Source organism: Sceloporus occidentalis, unplaced genomic scaffold, assembly GCF_023333645.1.
Source record: "Sceloporus occidentalis isolate IW3139 unplaced genomic scaffold, rSceOcc1.0.p SCAF_213, whole genome shotgun sequence".
In the NCBI taxonomy this organism is placed as follows: Eukaryota; Metazoa; Chordata; class Lepidosauria; order Squamata; family Phrynosomatidae; genus Sceloporus; species Sceloporus occidentalis.
The window spans coordinates 1,137,982-1,159,166 of record NW_028317193.1 but is presented as its reverse complement, the minus strand read 5'-3'; the positions used below and the strand labels follow the sequence as shown (position 1 = coordinate 1,159,166).

At 37.5% G+C, this 21,185-nt stretch overlaps 1 protein-coding gene across 1 annotated transcript in view; it reads left to right on the top strand.

Moving 5' to 3' along the window:
• LOC149277504 (IQ domain-containing protein K-like) overlaps positions 1-21,185 on the top strand; it is a 38,610-nt gene extending 17,425 nt beyond the window's left edge. The window contains exons 5-9 of the mRNA XM_089502847.1: positions 141-193; positions 276-353; positions 4,317-4,401; positions 10,989-11,100; positions 21,079-21,185. Coding sequence (XP_089358973.1) covers positions 141-193; positions 276-353; positions 4,317-4,401; positions 10,989-11,100; positions 21,079-21,185 — 435 coding nt within the window. The remainder of the gene's footprint in view (positions 1-140; positions 194-275; positions 354-4,316; positions 4,402-10,988; positions 11,101-21,078) is intronic.

Here is a 21,185-nt window from a genome sequence, read left to right as displayed (position 1 = left end):
GGCCCAGGGGTTCTTTGTCTCATCAGTAATAATCACTTATTTATAAATGTTTTAGAAACTGAGCAATTAACCATGGCTTTTGCTTTCTGGGTAGAGTAAAATACATTATTATTACATAAGAAATATCTGCTTGTTTTTAGAGGAAAAGAACGAAATTTGTCGCTTGTGACTTTCTCACCCAGTGGCTTTACAAGTAAGTAAATGTTTTAAATATTACAAATAAACGATGCATGACAACATAATCATTGATAATATACTCTTTGTCTTAATTACAGTCACAATCCAAAAAGAAACGATCAGCAGTTTACTGGCTTTTTTGACATTCCGTTTGTTGAAGAATGGTTGAAAGATCAGTAAGTACAAGCCAAAATATAGTTAACTAAAAATCTCAGACATGCCGGATATTATAACCATGGTAATATGCATTTTGTGATCCAAACACAACACCCAGGTACTTTATACAGAGTACAGATTCTGTAATCAAATGTTGGAGACACATCCTGCGTCTATTGATTAATTAATTAAGTGTTAATTTGGTGTCAAGGTATAAAACTATTGTGCGAGTGTGCTCTTGCAAATTGAGTTCTAAAATAAACTAGAACATTATGTTACTCAAATGATATCTGCCTTACTGGACATGGACAAACCAGCGCGATGAGCCAGAATCATTTGTATGTTTTTGGGAAACTTGTTGCGTGGCCCAAACAAGGGAAGGAAAATTTTGGTTGGATCAGGTCTGTCTTGTATTTCTCCATCCTTGACTAGCTGGAACCATTGTTACATTGGATCTAGCTCATGCTGGCTCAACCAGCTCTATTCACCACAATGATGTACGTAACATGGTTTAGGTTACTTGAGATATCTTGGATTTAGGCAACAACAAAATGATTACAGCCTGAGCACCAGATTTTCCTCCTAGGCTCCCCTGGGCACAAGTAGGGTTTATGAATAATAAACTGGTCTTTTGCTAAGTGGTTTAATTGGTATAGTCAGGAATATTCCTGCTGACTGCACCACTTTTGCCACTTTGCACTGGAGTTGCCATTTATGCATAACCCAACGTCTCCAGTAATTGTATGGGTCTGTGTGTAAATTACGTTGTTTCTGTGATGTCATCACATTTCAGTAGCTGGCACTTTGTAATTGGCTGAAGAAAACACTCTTTCACATGGTTTTTTACACTAATTCACTTTTAATGCACTTCTAAATAAAAGGGAATATATTATGTACTGTGGCATCCTTACTAATCTTCTTCTGTCTCTGTGATAGAAGTACAATTTACAACCTGTCATTTTCAGCTAGAGAAACATGGATCAGTTGACTTGGTAGTGCAGCTGGAGGTTGGTAATTAGAGCAGTATTTTGCTCGGTAAAAGCAGTACTTAATTCTACAAAAGGCTTTGGTGCTTAAGCACTCATTACTCATCAATCTGACACGTGCTTTATCAGCAGTTTCCTCACCTGCTATTTTACATCAGGAATAAAATCCTGTAATGTTAAAGTGAACATGCCACCCGTATTTGGATCATAAGAAAACAAAACACATTAAACTAACAGAGATCTTAGCAAGACTTTAGGATACTGATTGTATTCAACCTGCAAGCACACTAAAGAGGTAAAACACAACACTCAGAAGCTTGCTCCATACACTTATGGTATACAAAGCGTTATTACATAGAAACATAGAGTCTGACGACAGATCAAAACCATTCGGCCCATTAAGTCTTCCCATTTCCCCTTAATCAGCCCTTGGTTTTGTCTTAGATTCAGGATAGCCTCGTGCTTATACCATGTATGTTTAAAATCATGCTTGACATGGTTAATGCCTACAGGTGCTTAATTAGCCCTTTTGTTATGTGTCTTGATTGTTTCATTGGTGTGATCATTTAAATGAAACTACGTAACGGGTAGGTATGCTTTGTGATTAAGGCCCTGTAGGCATGAAATTCTTCAGCCATGTTTTTTCTTCCCCGTCTACCTCTAACAATAAATTTGTATTTACCTGATTTAAATTTATAGAATGTAAAATATCCTTCCATTCCGATCATTCTCAAATTTACAGTACTTTGATATTAAAGTGCATGACATCCATATAATCCACAAGAGGCTTTTAGATCAATATAGATCAATCTGACATATCCAAGGAACATAATTTGTTAAGGAACTCATTTGTTAAGGTACAGAATGTTCCTGCCAGATAACAATTGCTTGCTGTTTTGCATTTGGGTATGATTTCAGTTAGTCTTGGTTTAATGACACAGTGATGGCCTGAATGATAAGGATGTTTAGAAATAAAAAATGGCCAACCATCCATGACAGAACATGTTAGCAAAATCGTTATTTTGTAAACAAAGTATGATAATTGGATGCATTTCATGCTCCAAAGCTTTGGCAGTATTTGAAATATTTAGTATATCGCAATGATAGATGAAACCACCATGAAAATTAAAAAAAAATATCTTCCTTAATAAATGAATTACCCAAATGTTACTTATTTAGTCATTCACATCCTAAATTGTTTGGGTTAATCAAACATCTTTTGAGCGACAATACAGCAATTGAGTTGAATCACAAATAACATTTCTGTGGCTTTCACTGAATTTTGACAAGATGATTAGGTCCATCTTGTTGCCATTTAAGAGTACACAAAGGTTGAAGTAATTTCTGAATGGACAGCATCCTTGGCTATCATTTAGACCAAAGCTGACCATAGTAACTTTAAAAAAAATGAAAAAAAATCAACTACATGTTTTTTTAGATAAGCCTTCTGATCCGAACGCTCTGTGGATTGGTACTACATAAGTCATAAGATGGGCAATTATATGTCCATTAGTCATGCATGGGGCTGGTTGGCTTGTTCAGCATACGTTTTCCTAATTAAGATCAAGGTCCTACATTATCTGTAACTATTTCTAGAAATCTAGCGAGAGTCTGTTCCAGTGGCGTTCCCCAGAAAGCAAACTTTGGAGATACAATTCTTTCCACAATACTGGGTAGTAGGGATGACAGATTTCCTTCTCTCCTCGTTTTCTCTTTGATGGCTGAAGTCTCACACCTGCCATTTATTTTTAAATGACCTGCAGCCCGTAGCAGATATTTTTTTAAATAGGCAGTATGATATTGGCATGTTATCTAATCCCAACAGCAGACGTGATAAAGTCATTGATATGTCCCTGTGATAATATGGTCTCTGGATTAACAGTCTGTGACCTAGAGCTACTTTGGTGTACGCTTAAACACTTTAGTTATTTGCAAAGTACATTTCAGGTATAGGACTCCAGCATTTTATGTTTAATAGATTAGAAAAATGATTGATTTTACATAAAACCATCCTAAAATATTTTAATTTTGATATCTCCACATTTATATTGGGGTTTCAATGCACTAAAATAAAAAAATGAACCGACTTGCTCTAGTGTAGTAAAACCCCATGCTGTTTTCTGAAATAACACAATACTATTACATTCTCAGACTGCAATATGTCCAGCTTTCCTCTGGGAATTTAACAATTTTTAGCTTTAGTCAACCGGTAACAGTTTCATTTTGGAACCAGTGTGATTTCTCTATACTTCCCATGGAGCTCAAACAATTGCCACGGCAATACATTTCACAGAATAAGGTCAACAAGCGTTTTTCAATGAAAATCCAATACTAAAGTCAATAGTCTTCTTTGGTGTCATCTGGAAACTTTAGCCAAAATGTGTCAGTCATGAACATAAGTTGATTTATCGAACTGTTTTCCTACTTTTTTTCTGTCTGCAACGGTCATTATATTTATTATCTGACAACCTAATGTTTTAAGGAATTTCCTAGGAACAGACCTGCCAATAAAATAGTCTGTGACACTTTTGGCCAAACCCATCTCCTGCATGGAAAAAAACTGAGGCATTCAAAGGGGCCAATAAATATTGGGGTGGTTATGCAGAATCCACCACCACTACCACCATGCATTTGCAAAAAGGACACAACGGAAATGTAAAGGGATCTCTCCGCTATCATATGCATTGGCATATAATGGCTGGAATGTCTCTTAAATTGTACTAAAGTGTTCTCTAAAGCCCACTTCAGCAGCCAGGCAGGAGATGAGAAGACGGATTAGGTGTCCCTGCTGAAATTCTCTACTGACATGGGTATCAATCGCGGGACATCTTCAGCCTCTGACACTAAATGCAGGAAGGGAGTATTGAGCAGCAGGGGCACCTAGACATTGTGAAAATGTCTCCTGCCCCACGAGTGATGTCTTGTTATAGGAGATTTCAGAAATGTTTACTGGATTTTACTCAACAAGAAATGTAATATGTAATATTTCTTTTGCAGCCCAAGACCTCCTATTCCTCTATCACTACTGCTTTCTGAGGAAGAGGCAGCTAAGATTATACAGTCATTCTGGAGAGGATATCAGGTAAGACCTCTGTCTTAGAGTAGAAAACTCGTCCACATGCATGGACAGAGTCTCATTATGCTAATAGTAGAGACGACTCAAAAAAGTACAACGTGTGGCCTAAAGCGTGCAAAGCAATGATCAGACAACTGCACACCACAATATCGTCTTCAATTCGTATCTTTAAAGTATTTAGTTAACATTTTATAAAATGATTGATCAGTTAAAAAAATACCAACACAGCATATAAAGTATTCTTGATCTACTGAAAAATGTAATGTTGTAATGTATGATGGTTCTAGCTCTTGTCATCTGACCAAAGAATGGGGAAGGAGAGGGGTGTGAATAAAAAGTGAGAAATTGGCTTATCACCAAAAAATGTGATGAACTCTCACACAAGAATCATTTATACGTATCTTCAATGTTTCCTTCTTTCAAAATTGGAAACAAGAAAACACACAGCCGAGCCTAGAAACAAACTGTGACCAAAATGTAGTCATGGTTATGGTCAGCATGTGGTCAGGCATTACTCCTCTATCACCTATGGATTGTGTATGGTCTTTATAGGAAGTTACCACTGCAGATCAATTTTGAGAAAACGAAATTTGCCCTAAGGAAAGGGGAAATAACTGCATAAGCCCAAGGGAACATTGTGTTTCTTCTCTCTTCCTTCTTTACCCTTCTTTCATTCTCTTTCCTTTCTAGTGCCCTACATCTTGGTCTTGACCATTGGCTATTTTATAGCTACTGGGTGGCGTCCCCTTACTTGCGTAATTTGTATAGTCATTACGTTTAGAAATTATTATTATTAACACTGTATTTGAAGAATGTAGAAAATCATCTTATGCTGTGGAGCTTTTATATAGATTTTTGTTTTGTATGGGTTTGTTTGACCATATTGAACAGAGATGGACTGCATTTTGATTATTTCTGTATGTATTAGGAAGAAATTGTAATAATAATACTATTAAAAGTAGTCAGTGGGAGAAGGAAGACCTGGAGGGCAATTGGAATATGAAAGAGAGAGGATAGGAGAAAGGATAACTGTGACGTAAATTATCATGACTGTGGGAAAGGAGAGATGGTGTTCATCTGATATTAGCTTAGGAAAAAATAAAATATGGGAAAAACAGTTCACAATTTGTACCACATAGAGGAATATAAGGGTTCTCTGAATAAATCCCACAGTCTTTACATTATATATTAAGGTAGCAACACAGATTTATTAGTGGAAGGAAAGATTATTTCATACATCATTGCCACACTGATGAGTTGATTTTAAGACTGGGGCAATAAAAATAAAACAAAAATATGAAATAAAAAGGAAAAAAATTATTACTCTGTATCTTATGGGTTGTTTTAGTTTATTGGTAAATATGTATACTGGTATTAGCAGCATAAAATAATGTGTTCCAAAAATGTGTACATATCTCTCCTATTCCCAAGGTTTTTCTGGTTTCTTTTAAGCTGACACTAATGCCCTTGGTGACAATAATTAACAGTGACAATATCACTTCAGGCTTCAACATTTCCGAGACCTACAAGGCTAATCTTTATCAAGTAGAGCAGAATGTGTTCTATCATGGCAGCACAAGGCCACAGTAATATTTACTACACAAATAAAATATTCTGTTATGAAGAGTTTTCTGGTTTCTACATTAAAAGGGAACGGTCACTTTTAAGATTACTCCCAATCCTAATTACGATGCCTATATTCAACATATTTACAAATAATGTTTTTACTTTATCAACTAAATGAAGTAAAGGAGCTGCACTGAAATGCACAACAAGCAAAAAAAATTATATAAAAAGCAAAGCTTTTATTACATCGTGTAACTAAAAATATATAATACACTTACTTGATCAAAAAGAGCAAAAATCTGATTGACAGAAGACCGTCCAAGACCCCTAATGTTTCTCAAGGGGGATTTGGCGGTATTATTTCACCTGTTGGGCACAGGTGGGAGCTTTGTGGACCATTCATATTACTCTTATATAACTTTCTATAGGTGTGCCAATACAATTTTATTTTTTTGATACTTTATCAACTAAAAACCCAGAAACTCAGAATAGCAGGGTTACAGGTAAAGACTCTGGGTGAGACCTGGAATGTTCCCCGGTATGGCCTTCATATAGTCATACGAATAGTTCTACCGAAGGACAATGAGGCTATAAGTTATTTTAATGCTAGACATGTCTGCACAGATGAAACAATGCACAGTATGAACACAGTACTCATCTTTATAGAAAGATTCCATAAAAGCTTTACTGGGGGCTGTGGGAAGTAGATGGACAGTTTGTAGGTAATGTCTTTGACAGAGGCAGATGTGATGGAAACTATAAACCCGAGTGACCTCAAATTTAACTTCGGTTAAAAATAATGAATAATTCAAGTTTTAATTATTTCACTACAGGATTCAATTTTATTGTATATATCCCCACACAATCTTCTTCATCATTCCTTGTGCTTTTCACTTTTCCTGCCCTCCCCCAAACCTATTTAGCATAAATGTTTTTACATGTAGTATGGTAGTATGGATTTTACTTTAGAACATGTTTAGAATCATTTTTTGATGTATACTCAATACTTTTTTGTGTCTGATTTTATATTTTGTGGTATCAGAGAATAGGCTGAGATTTAGAATTGTGTGTATATAAAAGAATCAATGAGCTAAAGGCTATTAGCAAAATAACTCTTCTAGGTGCAGAATGAAATCACAGCAGATATTTGAAATCATTCATCTACTTAACCTCTATGCAAATATTGATTTAAGAAATGTTCTTGTCAATGCCCTGCTTCTCGTTCTGGAAATCTGTTGTCTGTCTTTACTGGCTGATGAATAACATCAATAACAGGACACTTAGGTTTTTGTTTTAATCTATTTGTTTTCATTTATTTGTAGAATGTTAACCCAAAGTGGCCATTAACCATGTGAACTTTTAACAAATATACCTTAAAAGTTTGGATCTCCAGATCCTGTTGAAATACCAGGCCAGTCAGAAGCAGCTAATGTAGTAGTAATAATAATAGCAAACATGCTTATAAATTTGTGGTTCATGCTAACGTTGAACGGTGGCAGCAGCAAAGAGATATCTATGGCAAACACCGTGCTTCCTCCCTCATAATAAAATGATATATGTATTCGGGTTCAGCCACCAGACTCACTTGTAACTCAAGACCCGGTTGCAACTTCACTACATTGTGCTGTTAGATCTAGGTCCTCTTATAGCCAAACCTCAAATTTGTTGGACAATACTTCATAAAAGCTTTTTAAACAATATTGCTTTTGTAAAGTTGATAAAGGGAAGCATGTTTGTAAATCACATGATTCATGTGATGATTAATAGAATTTATATAAATCTGAGAATAACCAAAGGTCCTGTGTTGGGTTGTCAAGTCGGTGCTCTTCAAACACATGCCGACAAAAATCTTTTTTTTCCCATTCCATATCACGCAGCAGTGGAATTAAAAGTCTAGCACATTTCATGTCACTTGACACTTGAGTCTAATCCTACATTGTTTTAGTGGTGTTTGTTGGAAGGTCCACTGTATCTGTGAAACCTGCCCCTGAAGAAATCCATTGGATTCATTTTACAATTGATTTTTCGAATTGCTTGGATTTATTGCTTTTACCACTTAACTTTTTTACATTGGCAATAATATCAGCATCTTGTTCTAGCAAAAAAACAAAAAACATCCTTCAGCATATTCCTTAATATGTTATGCACCAACAAGCATTTCTTCTTAGCTGTTCATGCATGTCTTCACCAATATCTGTCTTATTCTGTCAAGAGACACTTAGTGTAGTTAGTGTAGTTAGCATATAATATCATACCCCTTCCATTAGTCTTCTGTAAAGATGTTAAGCATAACGGATTCAGTGTTATATAAATGTTGACAATCATATTTATTAAGTAGAAGCTGGTTTACTATTAGTGAAGCAGACATGAAGCACTGAGTGCCGGTGGAATTAATGGACCTTTTGCTGACTTGAGTTGGTAAAACATAAATACAGTACAATGTAAATACTTACAGCCACACCTGGGAACCTCTCTGATATGATGCCTTAAGTTCTTCATCTCCGTCTTCTTATAGAAGCTTCTAACCACTCTTTGGGATAAATAAGGGGCAAAATTGTCAGATTGTGTAGAGATGGGTAAATAAGAGATGTCAGATCGGGGAGAGGGGTAGAGCTAGCTCCCCATGTGTAAAAAGCACAGCTCTGGAGTAATTCAAGTTGAAAGTGCTGAATTAGGATCAGATGATGCCGGATCCCATATTTGCCACCGCCTCATCTCCCCCTTGCCCCCCGGTAACTCCCCTACACATGGGCACACATTTTTACACACCCTCACATTTGCACAGACTTACACATTTAGGCCAGCACTCATGCTCGCACACAGTAATATATACATTCATGCTCACACACACACTTACACATACACATCCATGCTCATACACGAACATTTACAAATACATTTTCACACACACGGTGTGGGTAAGGCTAGTCCCCACACTCATATGGAGTCTGAACTTTGAGCGGAGCCACTGAACTTTGGGGCTTCAATAAAAGAAACATTTTGTTTTAGTGCATTTGCGCTTTGGATATTTTTTGTTCCATCATGAGCCAGTTTTAAAATAATAATCATTGGGCTCCTGGATGCAATAAGTAAAAAATAGGACAGAAATCAGAGAAAGTTACATAATTAGCATTCGTCTGTAACATGCAAATCTATTTCCTCTCGGGGATGTTACATTCAGTTCGTTATGTTGCGTAGTTTGTCTAGCAGAGCATTGATAATGAAATGTTGTCAGGTCACTGACTTATTCATGACTGCCAGAGTTATATAACGCTACTCAGCATGCCTGATGTATTTCCAGTTTTTCATTGTGATACCCTACACAGCTCTAAGGGTACAAATTAACGAAGGAATAGCCTCTGCCTCATCTGCCACTGAGAATATCTTTTGCCAAATCAGTTTTGCTCTTTAGCCTGTAAGTGAACTAAACAGCCATTAGTATGTAACAGACTTTTTAAAAAATATTTCAGTGCCGGGATTTCTCCTCAAAAGGTACAGATCTCCAACCTTCAGGACCGTCTCAGTATTTTTATTAGTCCTCAGCTCATTGCATATTATAGAAGTCTAAAACATTTGCCCCTCCCACGCATTCTGATGTTAAGATTATTTTTCATGAGGTAGACCTTACATGTAGATATTTTTCCTCATTAAAAAAAGTGATCTTTTTCACACAAAGTATTGGGTAAATAATTACTGATGCAGCCTTCAGAGCTAGCCCTACATTGTGTTATCATTTTATATCTTCAAGTGAGGTTTCCGTTACTGCAAGTGCATTCCTTATTACACCGGTGTTATTCAGAACAGTGCAATACTGTTCTTGGAACAGGTGAACATTGTTAGAATTCCATCTTTAGGCACCGCAGGCAAAAAAAATATAATATTCTTGACTTGCTCTTAGAATTCCACATATGTGTCGTCAGGCTTCCAAGACACACACCCTTACTTTGCAAAGTAACGATATTGTGGTCAACACAAAGGAACCAACAGCCCCATATGTAGGTTTCATTTGCTTTTTGTCCTTTATGAAGCTTGAGGTGTCAAGACCACAGATGACCACAAGGACCCTAATCTTTCTCTTCTGGGTCTGCACTCCCCTTTTTTTCCATAATTGACCAAAAAGAGGGGACATATCTTCTTAGTCCCCCCACTCTTGTCTTAAAGGGAAAATGGTGGCTAAAAGGGACAAGTTCCCTTATTTTTTTTGAAGCCGGAAGCAACCTTGTGCTTCCCTTGTCAATTGAAGAAAGTGAAGAAGTGCCACAAGTGGTAGTGAACTCAGACCGTATTTCACCTATGTAGCCCATAAATGGCCAGCATGTATGTGGGGTCTGCATGCGGAGAAGATTGTACACTGCCATGGTGGTGGAATTAGTTTGATATGTCAGTGTTAATTTTGTCTTCTGTGATGGCAGCAGTGAGGTAAAACTTGGGACATTCCCAAATGGGAGCTCACAGCTATTTTAGTGATGTCCATTATTGGCTGGGCTACTCTTGTCGTATAGATACATAATTACTTTGTTTGCCTAATCCACTAATATTTTCTTTTTTTAACAGAACAAAATGCGTAACAAAGGGATAAGTCATACTGGTACAATCAAATCAAATCAAATGAGTGAAGGCATCTGCCTGGCCTTTTTCCTTACCATAGCGCTGGCACCGTTACCAACTTCACCAGCATGGTTAAAGCACAACAACAATTTAGAGGATACCCAGCAAAAACATTTCAAATAGGCATGAAAAATTAGATAGGACTTGCCAAAGTTGGGGTACTTTGACATAGTGGCAGGTTAAGCAATATATGGCCATATAGTGTGACGAAATCCACAATATTTATACCTTAGATATGTGTTTTTAATTCTATTCACTGCATTTTTGCTCTATTTTGTGTATCTTTGTTTTTTATCCTAGTATATGCCTAAATGTTCTTTTCTGAAAGGTGTGCTTGTATCAACAGCATCCTTTAAGTTGTGTTTTCTGTTTGGACACTGTATGCATTCTTGACATTTTTACTTTCGTTTCTTCTCCAGGTACGCTGTGATCCTGAAGTTCAAGAATTACGCCAGTGGCAAAAAGATTTAAGGGAGGCCAAAGACATAAATAAAAAAATCCAGGAGTTTTGGGCTACACAGGAATCAAAAGGTAAAACAAAATTCATGGGCAAATATTTAACTCATTCATAAAAGTATTATTAAAAGTGCTGTTGTTGAACACCAGTATCCACTAACAGATACATGTATAAAATCTTTATTGTTTGTAATGTCACAGAATCACCTTTATAACGAGTCCATATAAAATGCATTCTCCAATAGGAACATACCATCCAAATATAGTAAGTCCAAAATTTCAGTGAAATTCAGATATACCGATCATATATCTAAAAGATCCAACGATACAGTGCAAGAATGTATACCATGCACAAGCATCATAACATTTGAGATACCACATTGTGCAGACACTGAAGGCAATATGGAAGATAGAGGAGTTTTCCTTTGTCTTGCAGTACTTTGGCAGTAGGTTTTAGAAATACACCTTGTACATCTCTTCTGATACCTGTTTTTAGTGAGATGTGGAAAATGAGAAGCAGCACTAGCCACTGTAAGCTACAACCCCAAGGGTGTTCAGTCAATCTCCAACTGCCTGAACAATCTGGAGTTGTAGTCCATTAACAAAGTACTTGAATTTGACCATAACAGAACAAATTGTGCAGCTTAAGGACAACTGTCTAGTTTAGTTAGCCAAAGGGTCTGATGGCTCTTTTATAGAAATTGTATATTGCAGGGCTGCATTAAAATCAGTGCGACACACTTTTTATAAAAACCCTGTTAAAAGAGTTATCTGGTTACCTTAGCCAAGGCCTAATTAATAGGTAGTTGAGACCTACTGGAACTGGACTGGCAGGAGTCGTGTCCTTGTGGCTTGGTGGTAGAGTAACAGAATTAGCCAAGATAACAGTACATTTGACATGCTGCCCCCCCCCCGTGTTATACATCTCACATACTGCAGGACAAACTTTACATGTGCAGATCAATGACATGAAATGTGAAAGTGTCAAGGCAGTAATTTGAATAATTACTAGCAAAGTCACAACGGTGATTTATTTTCTTTGGGTGATAAGGAAGGACAAGTGCTCTCGAATGTCATGCATTAAAATATTGCCAATAAATGCAGCTAAGCATTCCCTTAATTAGCTGTATCGTCTTTATTTTGGTTCACACTATGCAAGTTAAAATAACATTTTACAGCTTGATATTCTGATCATACCTGTGATACACATCCTGGTAGATTAGCAGGCTGATGGTCAAGCCAAACTTCAACCAAGGCAGACATAGGGTTCAGTTTGTTGAGGTCCTTGTATACACCAGTACCAAAATACCACAAAAAGGGGATGAAATGTTTAATCTGACTGGCCTCCAACTTGCACTCCTGTATTTCTGATGAGCTGGGGCACGTGTCTAACAAAACTACTGTAAACTTTCATGCTAAATCATTTTCTTGGCCCCATTGTGTCACTTACAGTCTTACTCTACTAGTGCATACATTTTGATACAGGAGACACTAGTGATGTAGAGAAGGTTCACCTAAGGGCCAATCTCAGAAATACCATGCTACCTCTGTTGCTACACCATAGTTTCATTATTTTAAATCGTGGTATTTGCAGGAAGGTTAAATGTACTTTAAAACTACTATACATAGATATGTACAGTTTGTTTTGGCTTAATATATGTGTCAGCACAAGATAAAATGGCACATTATATATTTAGATGTAAAAGCAAAATAATCAAAATTGTGCTTGCCATTTACTAAGGCATAAGTGTCATAAAACATGCAAGCTGTATGAGACATGTGTATGAGACATATAGCTGGTGTGCACACGAAAGTAATTAAAAGGTGGTGGGAAAAGAGACAGCACAAATAGCCATATACAAGGGCACTCGACTGTGTTTTTTTAGGGGAGGGAGGAAAGCAAGACAAGGGAATTTGGGTCCCAAAGATGAACTCATTAAAAGGGACACCTGGCAGGTAAGTTACACCAGTGCGCCCTAATGCGGGTGCTGCAGCTGGATGGTACCCAACACACATTACTACTCTGTGGTAGTAGCATTAGTTCATACAGACACTGTAAGCAGCAGAGGTAAGGATAATGGAGAACAAGCGAGGTGTTCTGCCGATGGGAGAGGGAGATAGGTGAGAGGGGAAGATGTGAGAGAGGTGGAGAGTGTGTAAAAGGAGCAGAAGTAGAGAAAAAAGAGGAGAGGACGAGAGAGGAAGATGAGAGGGGTAGAGCATTTGTGTATATGTAAGTATAAGTGTGTGGTGTGTACATGAGTGTATGGTGTTAATACGTGTATAAGCATATGGTGTTAAGAGTGTGTATGGCATCAGGAATGAGCCTAGGGTTAGTGGCCTCTGGGAGTGAATGTGTGTTATGTGTGTGTGTCAGTATTGTTAGTGTTGTTAGAGCAAGTTTGCATGTTAGTATGTGTGTTATTTGAGGGGGACACAGAAATACTGAGCCTAACGGCCACTAACCCCTAGACTCATCACTAAGTTACACCAAGTAAGGGAACATTACAGAAATAGCTAATCATCATAGTTCATATACCAGAATTCTATATTATATGGTATATTTCTCCTCAACTGATTTCTTACTGGAGGCAAGAAAATGTGCCATTGTATCATCATATTTGTCATAAGAGTTACGTTGGCAGTCTGGTTCATAGTTAATCTACATGGATTGTGGCTCTTACAATACATTAAATGCTTCTGTTATTATACAGTACGTATAGCACTGCCGTATAGAGAGAATATAGTGACCCTTCCATAGACTACTGCAAGTTACTTTTTTTTGCCTTTATTCCCTTGCAGTGTTTTTTTTTTTTAATTATGGCAAAACAGCTATAACACACTGTTACAATTGTATTGCCGCACCATGCTATGGTACTAAAAGGGGCATTCTAACTAGGGGGCTATTCTATACAACCCACTGTAAGGTAAGGTCTATTCTATTATGTTACATCAGAGATCATCGTACCACTGGCAACTATAAATTCCTTGACCCACCACATAAAAGGTTGGACAGCACAGATGAACAACATTGGTACGACTGGTCTCAAAACTGCAATTAATATGAATGTTCTATTATATACATATTTAAATTAATATTTATCTCCTTCAACGTGTTATATATTAGAAAGAAAGTGCTAACTAAATGAAGCTGCTACATTCTAAAAAAGATAACTTGAAATGTTAAAAATTGTATTCTACATATTGCTGTTTCGAAGGAAATATACAGGAGTTAACAAAACTGTGAAAAATGATATAAAAATACATGAAATGTGTTATCTTTTGAAACCTAGCAGAGGATTCACTGAAATGGTTGCTAAAGTGCAAATGCAGGAATTTAGGATTCATGTAAAAAAATCAGCAATTCTAGTATATATAGCCCAAAGAGACATTAAGGAACAGAACAATATTGTCTTTTTTTTTCATACCTTTTAGTTAGTTGTCCTGGCCTCCAGACAACTTCAGAAGTTATCTGTGGCATCTGCTTATAGTTGGACCAGATGCCTGTCTAGTTTTGTGTGGTTTGCTGCCCACTTGGCCCTGGGAGCAATAGATTACTCAAACAAACTAAAACAGAGTGCACATCACACAATGACGTAGGCTTGCCTCCCAATGTGACGGGCGTAGGACACCCAAGGATACTTTTTCTGATAACGTCGAATTTACCAGGTTTCAACTGGAGTCTCCGAGTGAAAATCTGTTTAGAAGGAGCTCCAGGTGTTGGCAATCTCTGGGCAGGGGAGTAATGTTTGGTCATGCCCACTAGCCACCTATTATGCAACCCTTCAAATGTTAACTGGGGCTAGCCATGTCCTTTATCTGCCATATGCATCTAATAAGAAGAGAGGGCTAGCTCTGGGAAGTTCTCAGATATTCCTTTTCTCTGTTAACTGTCAATGTTTCTGGACTGTGAACTATTAAGTACAAAAAGCATTGTGGTGCAATTGTTTGGTCATCATTTTGGCCCTCAAAGTTCTAATAAAAAATATTCATATGAACTAATTACAATGAGTTGAAGGGTGTTATTTTCATGCTACTTCATGTTGAGGGCATAATCCCATATGACACACTAATAAACCTTAATTGTGCTTTCCTTTTTATGTGGTCCTAAAGTCCTCATTTTGATATCTGTTTTTATTTTTTCGGGCAGTTGCATAAAATGCTTTGCAGAATGAACTTTAGATGTAGAGATGACATCATATTAAATGTATCATCATATATATGTTTGTGCTTCACAAGACATATTAATAGGAACATGCTCAATTGCATTACCCAAAACACATTTGAAAAAATCTCCTAAAAGCAGTTTAGTATGTTTTCATTCCTTAATACGGTTGTTGAATAGTTCATTTGGGGCACTGCTATTCATGTGCATGGTTTCTGTGCCATTGAAGAATAGAGTGAAAGTGGCCAAACTTCAGACCTGGCTTTTTACTCCGTCCTTCTGATTTAGGATGAGCTGCAGGATATCCTGTTGGGTAAAACAGGAAATAACAAAACAAACTAATTAATGGTTTAACAAACCTGCTGATAAATAAAGACATTCATCAGGTTATTTAAATAACATTAATATCATGAAATATGAAATGCATTAAATGAGACAGAACATAGAAATAGGCAATACAATGTATAGGTTATATCAGTGTAATGTAGAGGATTATATGCTGCCTAAATCATCATATCTGGTTTTCTCCGGGCTCCGGGAATGACAGCAGACTGAAGGGTCCTTCAGAGAAGTGTTGGACCCAACTACTTTCATCGCTATTGGGAAACTGCCCTGACCTTACATGACTGGTCATGTCTCACCAAACTTAGCCCTATCCTACCTACTCTGGTATGATGCCTAATCTCGGGGTGGTAGTTAAAGGGTACTGTAGTCAAGGACAACTGCCTCAATTTTCTGTTTAAAATGTCAACACTGGTACACTTCAACTTCCATTTTCTCCATTTGGGTAAAGTAGCGGATACTGCTGTCCAGAGGCAGCCCAGGATTCAAGCAAACTCTCCCGCATGTGCTTTACCCAGTGCTCCACTCTTGATCATCTTACCTCCTGCTTGTACACCAGTGGCTGCACAGACACTGGAGGGTCATGCTCAATGTATCACATGGAGCTCTCCCTCTGCCGGGGGAGTGGGCGTGTTTGGGGATGGGGCCGGCAACAGACAGTATTAAATAGGAGGGAGCCCTAGCGCATGTGGGTGTGGCCAAACTCTGCTCCGCGAAAAAAAACAAAAGTGACCTGAAGACTGAATTTTCCAATGAGCAGAATCATTCAATTTAATGCTGCATAATATGTTCACCAAAAAGAGAAAAAAAACACACATTTGAGGAAACACAAAACATCATCATATGAAAAAGCATCTTGGAACTTATCATGGTATTACCTGGCACGCTGGGATTTCAGCCAACAAGTACTGAAAGTGGAGAACCCAAATGATGCAGACTACCACATTTACAATGTTATTTGGGTAAAATTAGAGTGGATTGTAGATTTGAGAAAAGGAATTGTTGAACAGAACAAAACAAGTGATTTATTTTAGCACATTGAAAGCTGTGATCTGAAGGTTCACTCAAATGCTGGACCATGTACACACATCTATATTTAGCAGTCCACGTGACCTTCTGTAATAACGTTTTATACAACAACCTCGATACATGCTTTCAGACTGGAGCTACGAATTGAGAGACGTAAATCTGCTGTTGCGTTAGGGTTAGAGCTTATGTTACAGAGATAGTCTCTTCCTAAATAAGACAGCAATCAAAACGGGCTTGTAATGTATCTTTGTACAAATGCAGTAGAGGTCATCACTTTGGTCAGTAGGTTGGATTAGGTGCAAGAATCACCATCACCATGTACTGGGTTGGAAGGGACTTTTGTTTCCAGGGCTGACTTGATTTGATAATTCTCATGTATAGGCACATAGAGCCTATAGTTTGTGCTGAGTAAATTGCCTAAATTATTAAGGGCAATAATATTATAGGGACATTTGGGTTGACTTAGCCGCCAGGTGCAGTAAATCATCAGCTCCTTCTTACCATAACCTTAACTGGTGGCACACAGTCTTGATTTTTAGGACTGTCCCTTTGAGCACTCTCACTGTCCCACTCTTGCAGGTAGTGGGGATCATGGGAAAGTTAGGAAGAATAGATGATCTCCACCTAACCATCCCATTGAGCTGTGAAATCAACCTCAATCACAGCTCCCACATGGATTCCTGGTGATGCACTGAAGCTGAATGCTGCAATATGATGTCATATGCTGAATTTCTGTTTCCAGAGACACAGCATATCAATGAAGTGTGTTTAGGTTTGACCTTTTTTAGTGGTATTGTGATACAGCACTCACAATGTTTCAAATTAAGGGTTTTCAGGTGATTCTACACTCTGTCAATACCTTGTAATTTAGTGAGACCGCTCCACAAAACACATCCATTTCAGATGTGTGATATCTGGACTTTCCTACCGTCTTGTCACACTTTCCCCTACTTAGTCTAATTGCTGAATGCTCACACAGAAGCTTACAATCCATAATACTTGTAATACTCTGTCTCAACCTACATTCTTAAAGCAACCATCTGCCCTCCCTTCATTCCTACAGGCCACTGTTTACTCCCGCACACCCGCTGTAAACTCGCAAGAGCAGAGCCCTCTTCTCAATCTGCACCAGCATGTCTGAAGATGTGTTAATTTTACCAATTACTTCCATGGTTTGAACTCTTTGTACCTGTTGTATACTAAAAAGCAGTTGGAACTTTTTATTTCCTTAACATAACTATTGACCAAAAGTATTACTTAATCGTAGTATGAGACTATTTTACTAAGAAAAAAGTTCAGTAAACTTAACTAATTGGTCCTATATTCTAGCTCTCAAAGGAGCTTCTAGTTTCTGACACCAGAGCTGTTATTTAACGAGTATATTATTCTGTTGATCCTACTGTGAATTTACACTTCAAAGTTAAAAATTCACTGCTAACAAAATGCCCAAGAGGCAGCTGGAGTCCCAGACTATGTGAAGCTCTGATGTTCATAACCAAGAGCACAGTATACACACTGATACATTTTTTTTGGACCAAATTACAGTTTTTTCTCACCAAAATGAGTTGGCCTATTTAATTCAGCCTGATAAATACTGCATTGTGGTTATCATTACTTCTCTTGGGTATCATGTGGTGTTTTTTCACTCTATGCATTGTGTCAGGCTCCTCGTTTCAAGAGTTGTTGATTCTGTCGAGGTGTTAATTAGCCAAGTTTCAAAAGAAAGACTTTTAGCTGTCAAGCATTGTAAAATAGTATGACAAATATGTAGGAATTTATCTATTCTATCAAATCATGTGTGCAGGTTCAGGACAGCTTTGGTAGGGTAAAACCCTTCTAGGGTACGCTAGGACCAACAACCTCCTTTGGTGGCCACTCTTTTAGTTAATATCTATTTGTTCTTAGGAATATTTATATTATGTCCTACTAGTAAAGACATATTCCTGTGGCATTGGTTGTAACGGCAGAGATTTATTAGCTTGGCCCTGGTAGCCGATAATAAGTGGCTACAGATAGTAAAGCAGGAATAAATATGTTTCTTGTAAGCAGATAGCACATCTCCTTGCTACTATGTCTTTAACTATACAGTATCACTCATCAGCACACCTAGCAGCCATAGCTCCTTGCTGATTCTTGTTAATCATTCTTCATTAAATTTAATGATTTATATATATAATTTTACTACTGTAACTCTGTCACGCATTCATACTGTGCAGTGGAATAAGCATATTCGTTTTTATATGTGTATTAGCTGATGCCCAAATCTAGCCACATGGTCCATATATATATATATATACAAGCAAAATAAAATGTATTCTTTCAATGTAAATTTGTTTAATGTAAACTAAAGCCCAGAGAAGGATCGGGTATTGAGTGTAATGTTGTCCTAAAATGTGTGGTCACATAGCAAGCGGTGGAATTGTACCATTCCTTGGCTGAGAATATCAACCCACTTTTAAAATATTCCCCTCGCTGTACATAGAATCGAAGTAAGATGAGCAATGCATTAAGAAAAAAATATTTTATTATTATTTAAAAATTTATTTTCTGCCGTTTATACATATTATTGTGATACACTCATGCCCAGCAAATATTTTGAGGTCATAGAAAAAAAGGGGTCTGGGGAAGGGAAGAGGGACAGAGTTATTTGGGTTCCATGGAAGCACGGATCTTCCGAAACGGAGAGACTTGGGAGCTGTCCATCCATTAAGTATTTATTATTCATAAGTTTCCGTTAAGTTAAATATAAAACCTGTTCACATATGGTGGTTGTAAAATCCCTGCACGTGTAAAAACTCTTGTGAGTGTAGCCTCAAATGGCCTCATCAATACTCAACGCGTACGCCGTCTCACCATAAATGTCTAAGATAGTTTTAGTGCCAAATGACAGCAACAGCTGAGAATGCTGTGATAAAAAGGTCACAAGATGCTGTATTAATAAACACGCCAAAGGTCATAGCATATCTGGAGCCTGTAGATGTAAAAGTAGTTTCTCTCTGTCTGCCATGGAAATAATGAATTGTTTTATTGTATGGTACACTTTTTCTAGACCCATGCTTCCATATGCATTTCGGGCTTGTGGCTGATTGGTAGGTGGCTAATTATCCTGCTGTAAATAATAGGGGGTTCCATACCAAAAAGTAGGTTGTACAATCACTAAAGATATAATTTCTTAAACAATACAAAAAGGGAAGCATGGCCTAACAAGCATATAAATACAGATTTTGGGGTTCTGCTAAAATGACCGATCTGTATCTCCATAAAAAAAATCTAGATTGCAAGATGACCATGTGGTAGCTGGAGTTAAGGACTAACTGCTCGTGGGCCAATTAGCAGATCAGAGCAAATTTGGGACTAAATGCAAGTCACTTAGAAAGCATCATATAACAAAAAGGCTTAGAACAACTTAACAGACAAATAGACACTTAATAGCCTGGCCTACAGCTCACATGTGCTATTACAAAGAAAAATACATCTGAACGTGCCCACACAGAAAGTCCAGAACCAACAACCCCAATGTATTTTTCAGTAAGGACCCCAAGAGATCCACAAAAGGGTAAAATCATATACCAGCTCAACATCAATCAACATATCAGTGTGACAAGGGCAGTTTTTTCTTCCTTCATGGAGAGAATTCGCTTAGGATTTTGGTTCTGGCCCTCTTTGAAGGGTAGGGTCAGACTGATATTTCAACGAAAAATGTTGGTGGCACAAGGGAGCTCAAACCTAAACACACCTAAGTTTGGTTTTCTAAAACCATGTAAATATAAATCTATACACGTTTGAGCAAGATTGGTTGTGCCAAGAGCAATAAACATGTAATTGTTTTCTACAATGTTCTGTTAGATGAGTCTATTAAATGAATCGGACACCTGATCAGAAGTTTTATATTAACAAAGCTCATTTGTTTATTACTGTTGTCTATTATGTTTGCTCTATTTGTAGAGATATTTTGTTTGAAGGTTTTGCTATTGATTTAATTCAACCATGACTTGATTTTTCTTACTTCCATTAGTCCTTAGAATAGACACATCTGCTCAGCTGGATATCAGGCAGCTCTCTGGCTATTTGAGAACAACGTGTTAACTAATTAGTGTATCTCAGGGACAGAATGTTCCGTTAGCTGTTTATTTTGCATTTTAACCAGTGTCTAAAAAACAAGTTCTCCATAGTTGACATCAGATTTAGGATCAGATCAAATTTAGGGGGGCTTGGGGAACCATTTTCCTACAGTCCTTTTGACACTTGTCCACCAAGTTCTCCTTATCCCTTACTGTTTTCCATCACCAATGTCTTTGTTTCCCTTTTCTTCTTCATTGTCAGGATAACAAGCAAGCAGCTTGGAAGTACAATGCTTTACATTATCAGGAACCTGGCTGGGCTTCCTTGAATGCTAGGTTTCATACAGCTATATTGCCCGTACCCCCCGATGAACAGTCTTGTACAAGTAACTGTGAAATGGAAGAAAACTGCATAGATTGCTCTTGGTAATCTTCCCCCCCCCCTATTTTTTCTAGTTGAAAAAGAGCTGAAGGAGATGCAAGGTGGAGAAACAGCTGCAAATAATCCAGAGGTGTCCACCAGAGCGTCCTCACCGACTCCAGAGAATATACATATGAGCTGA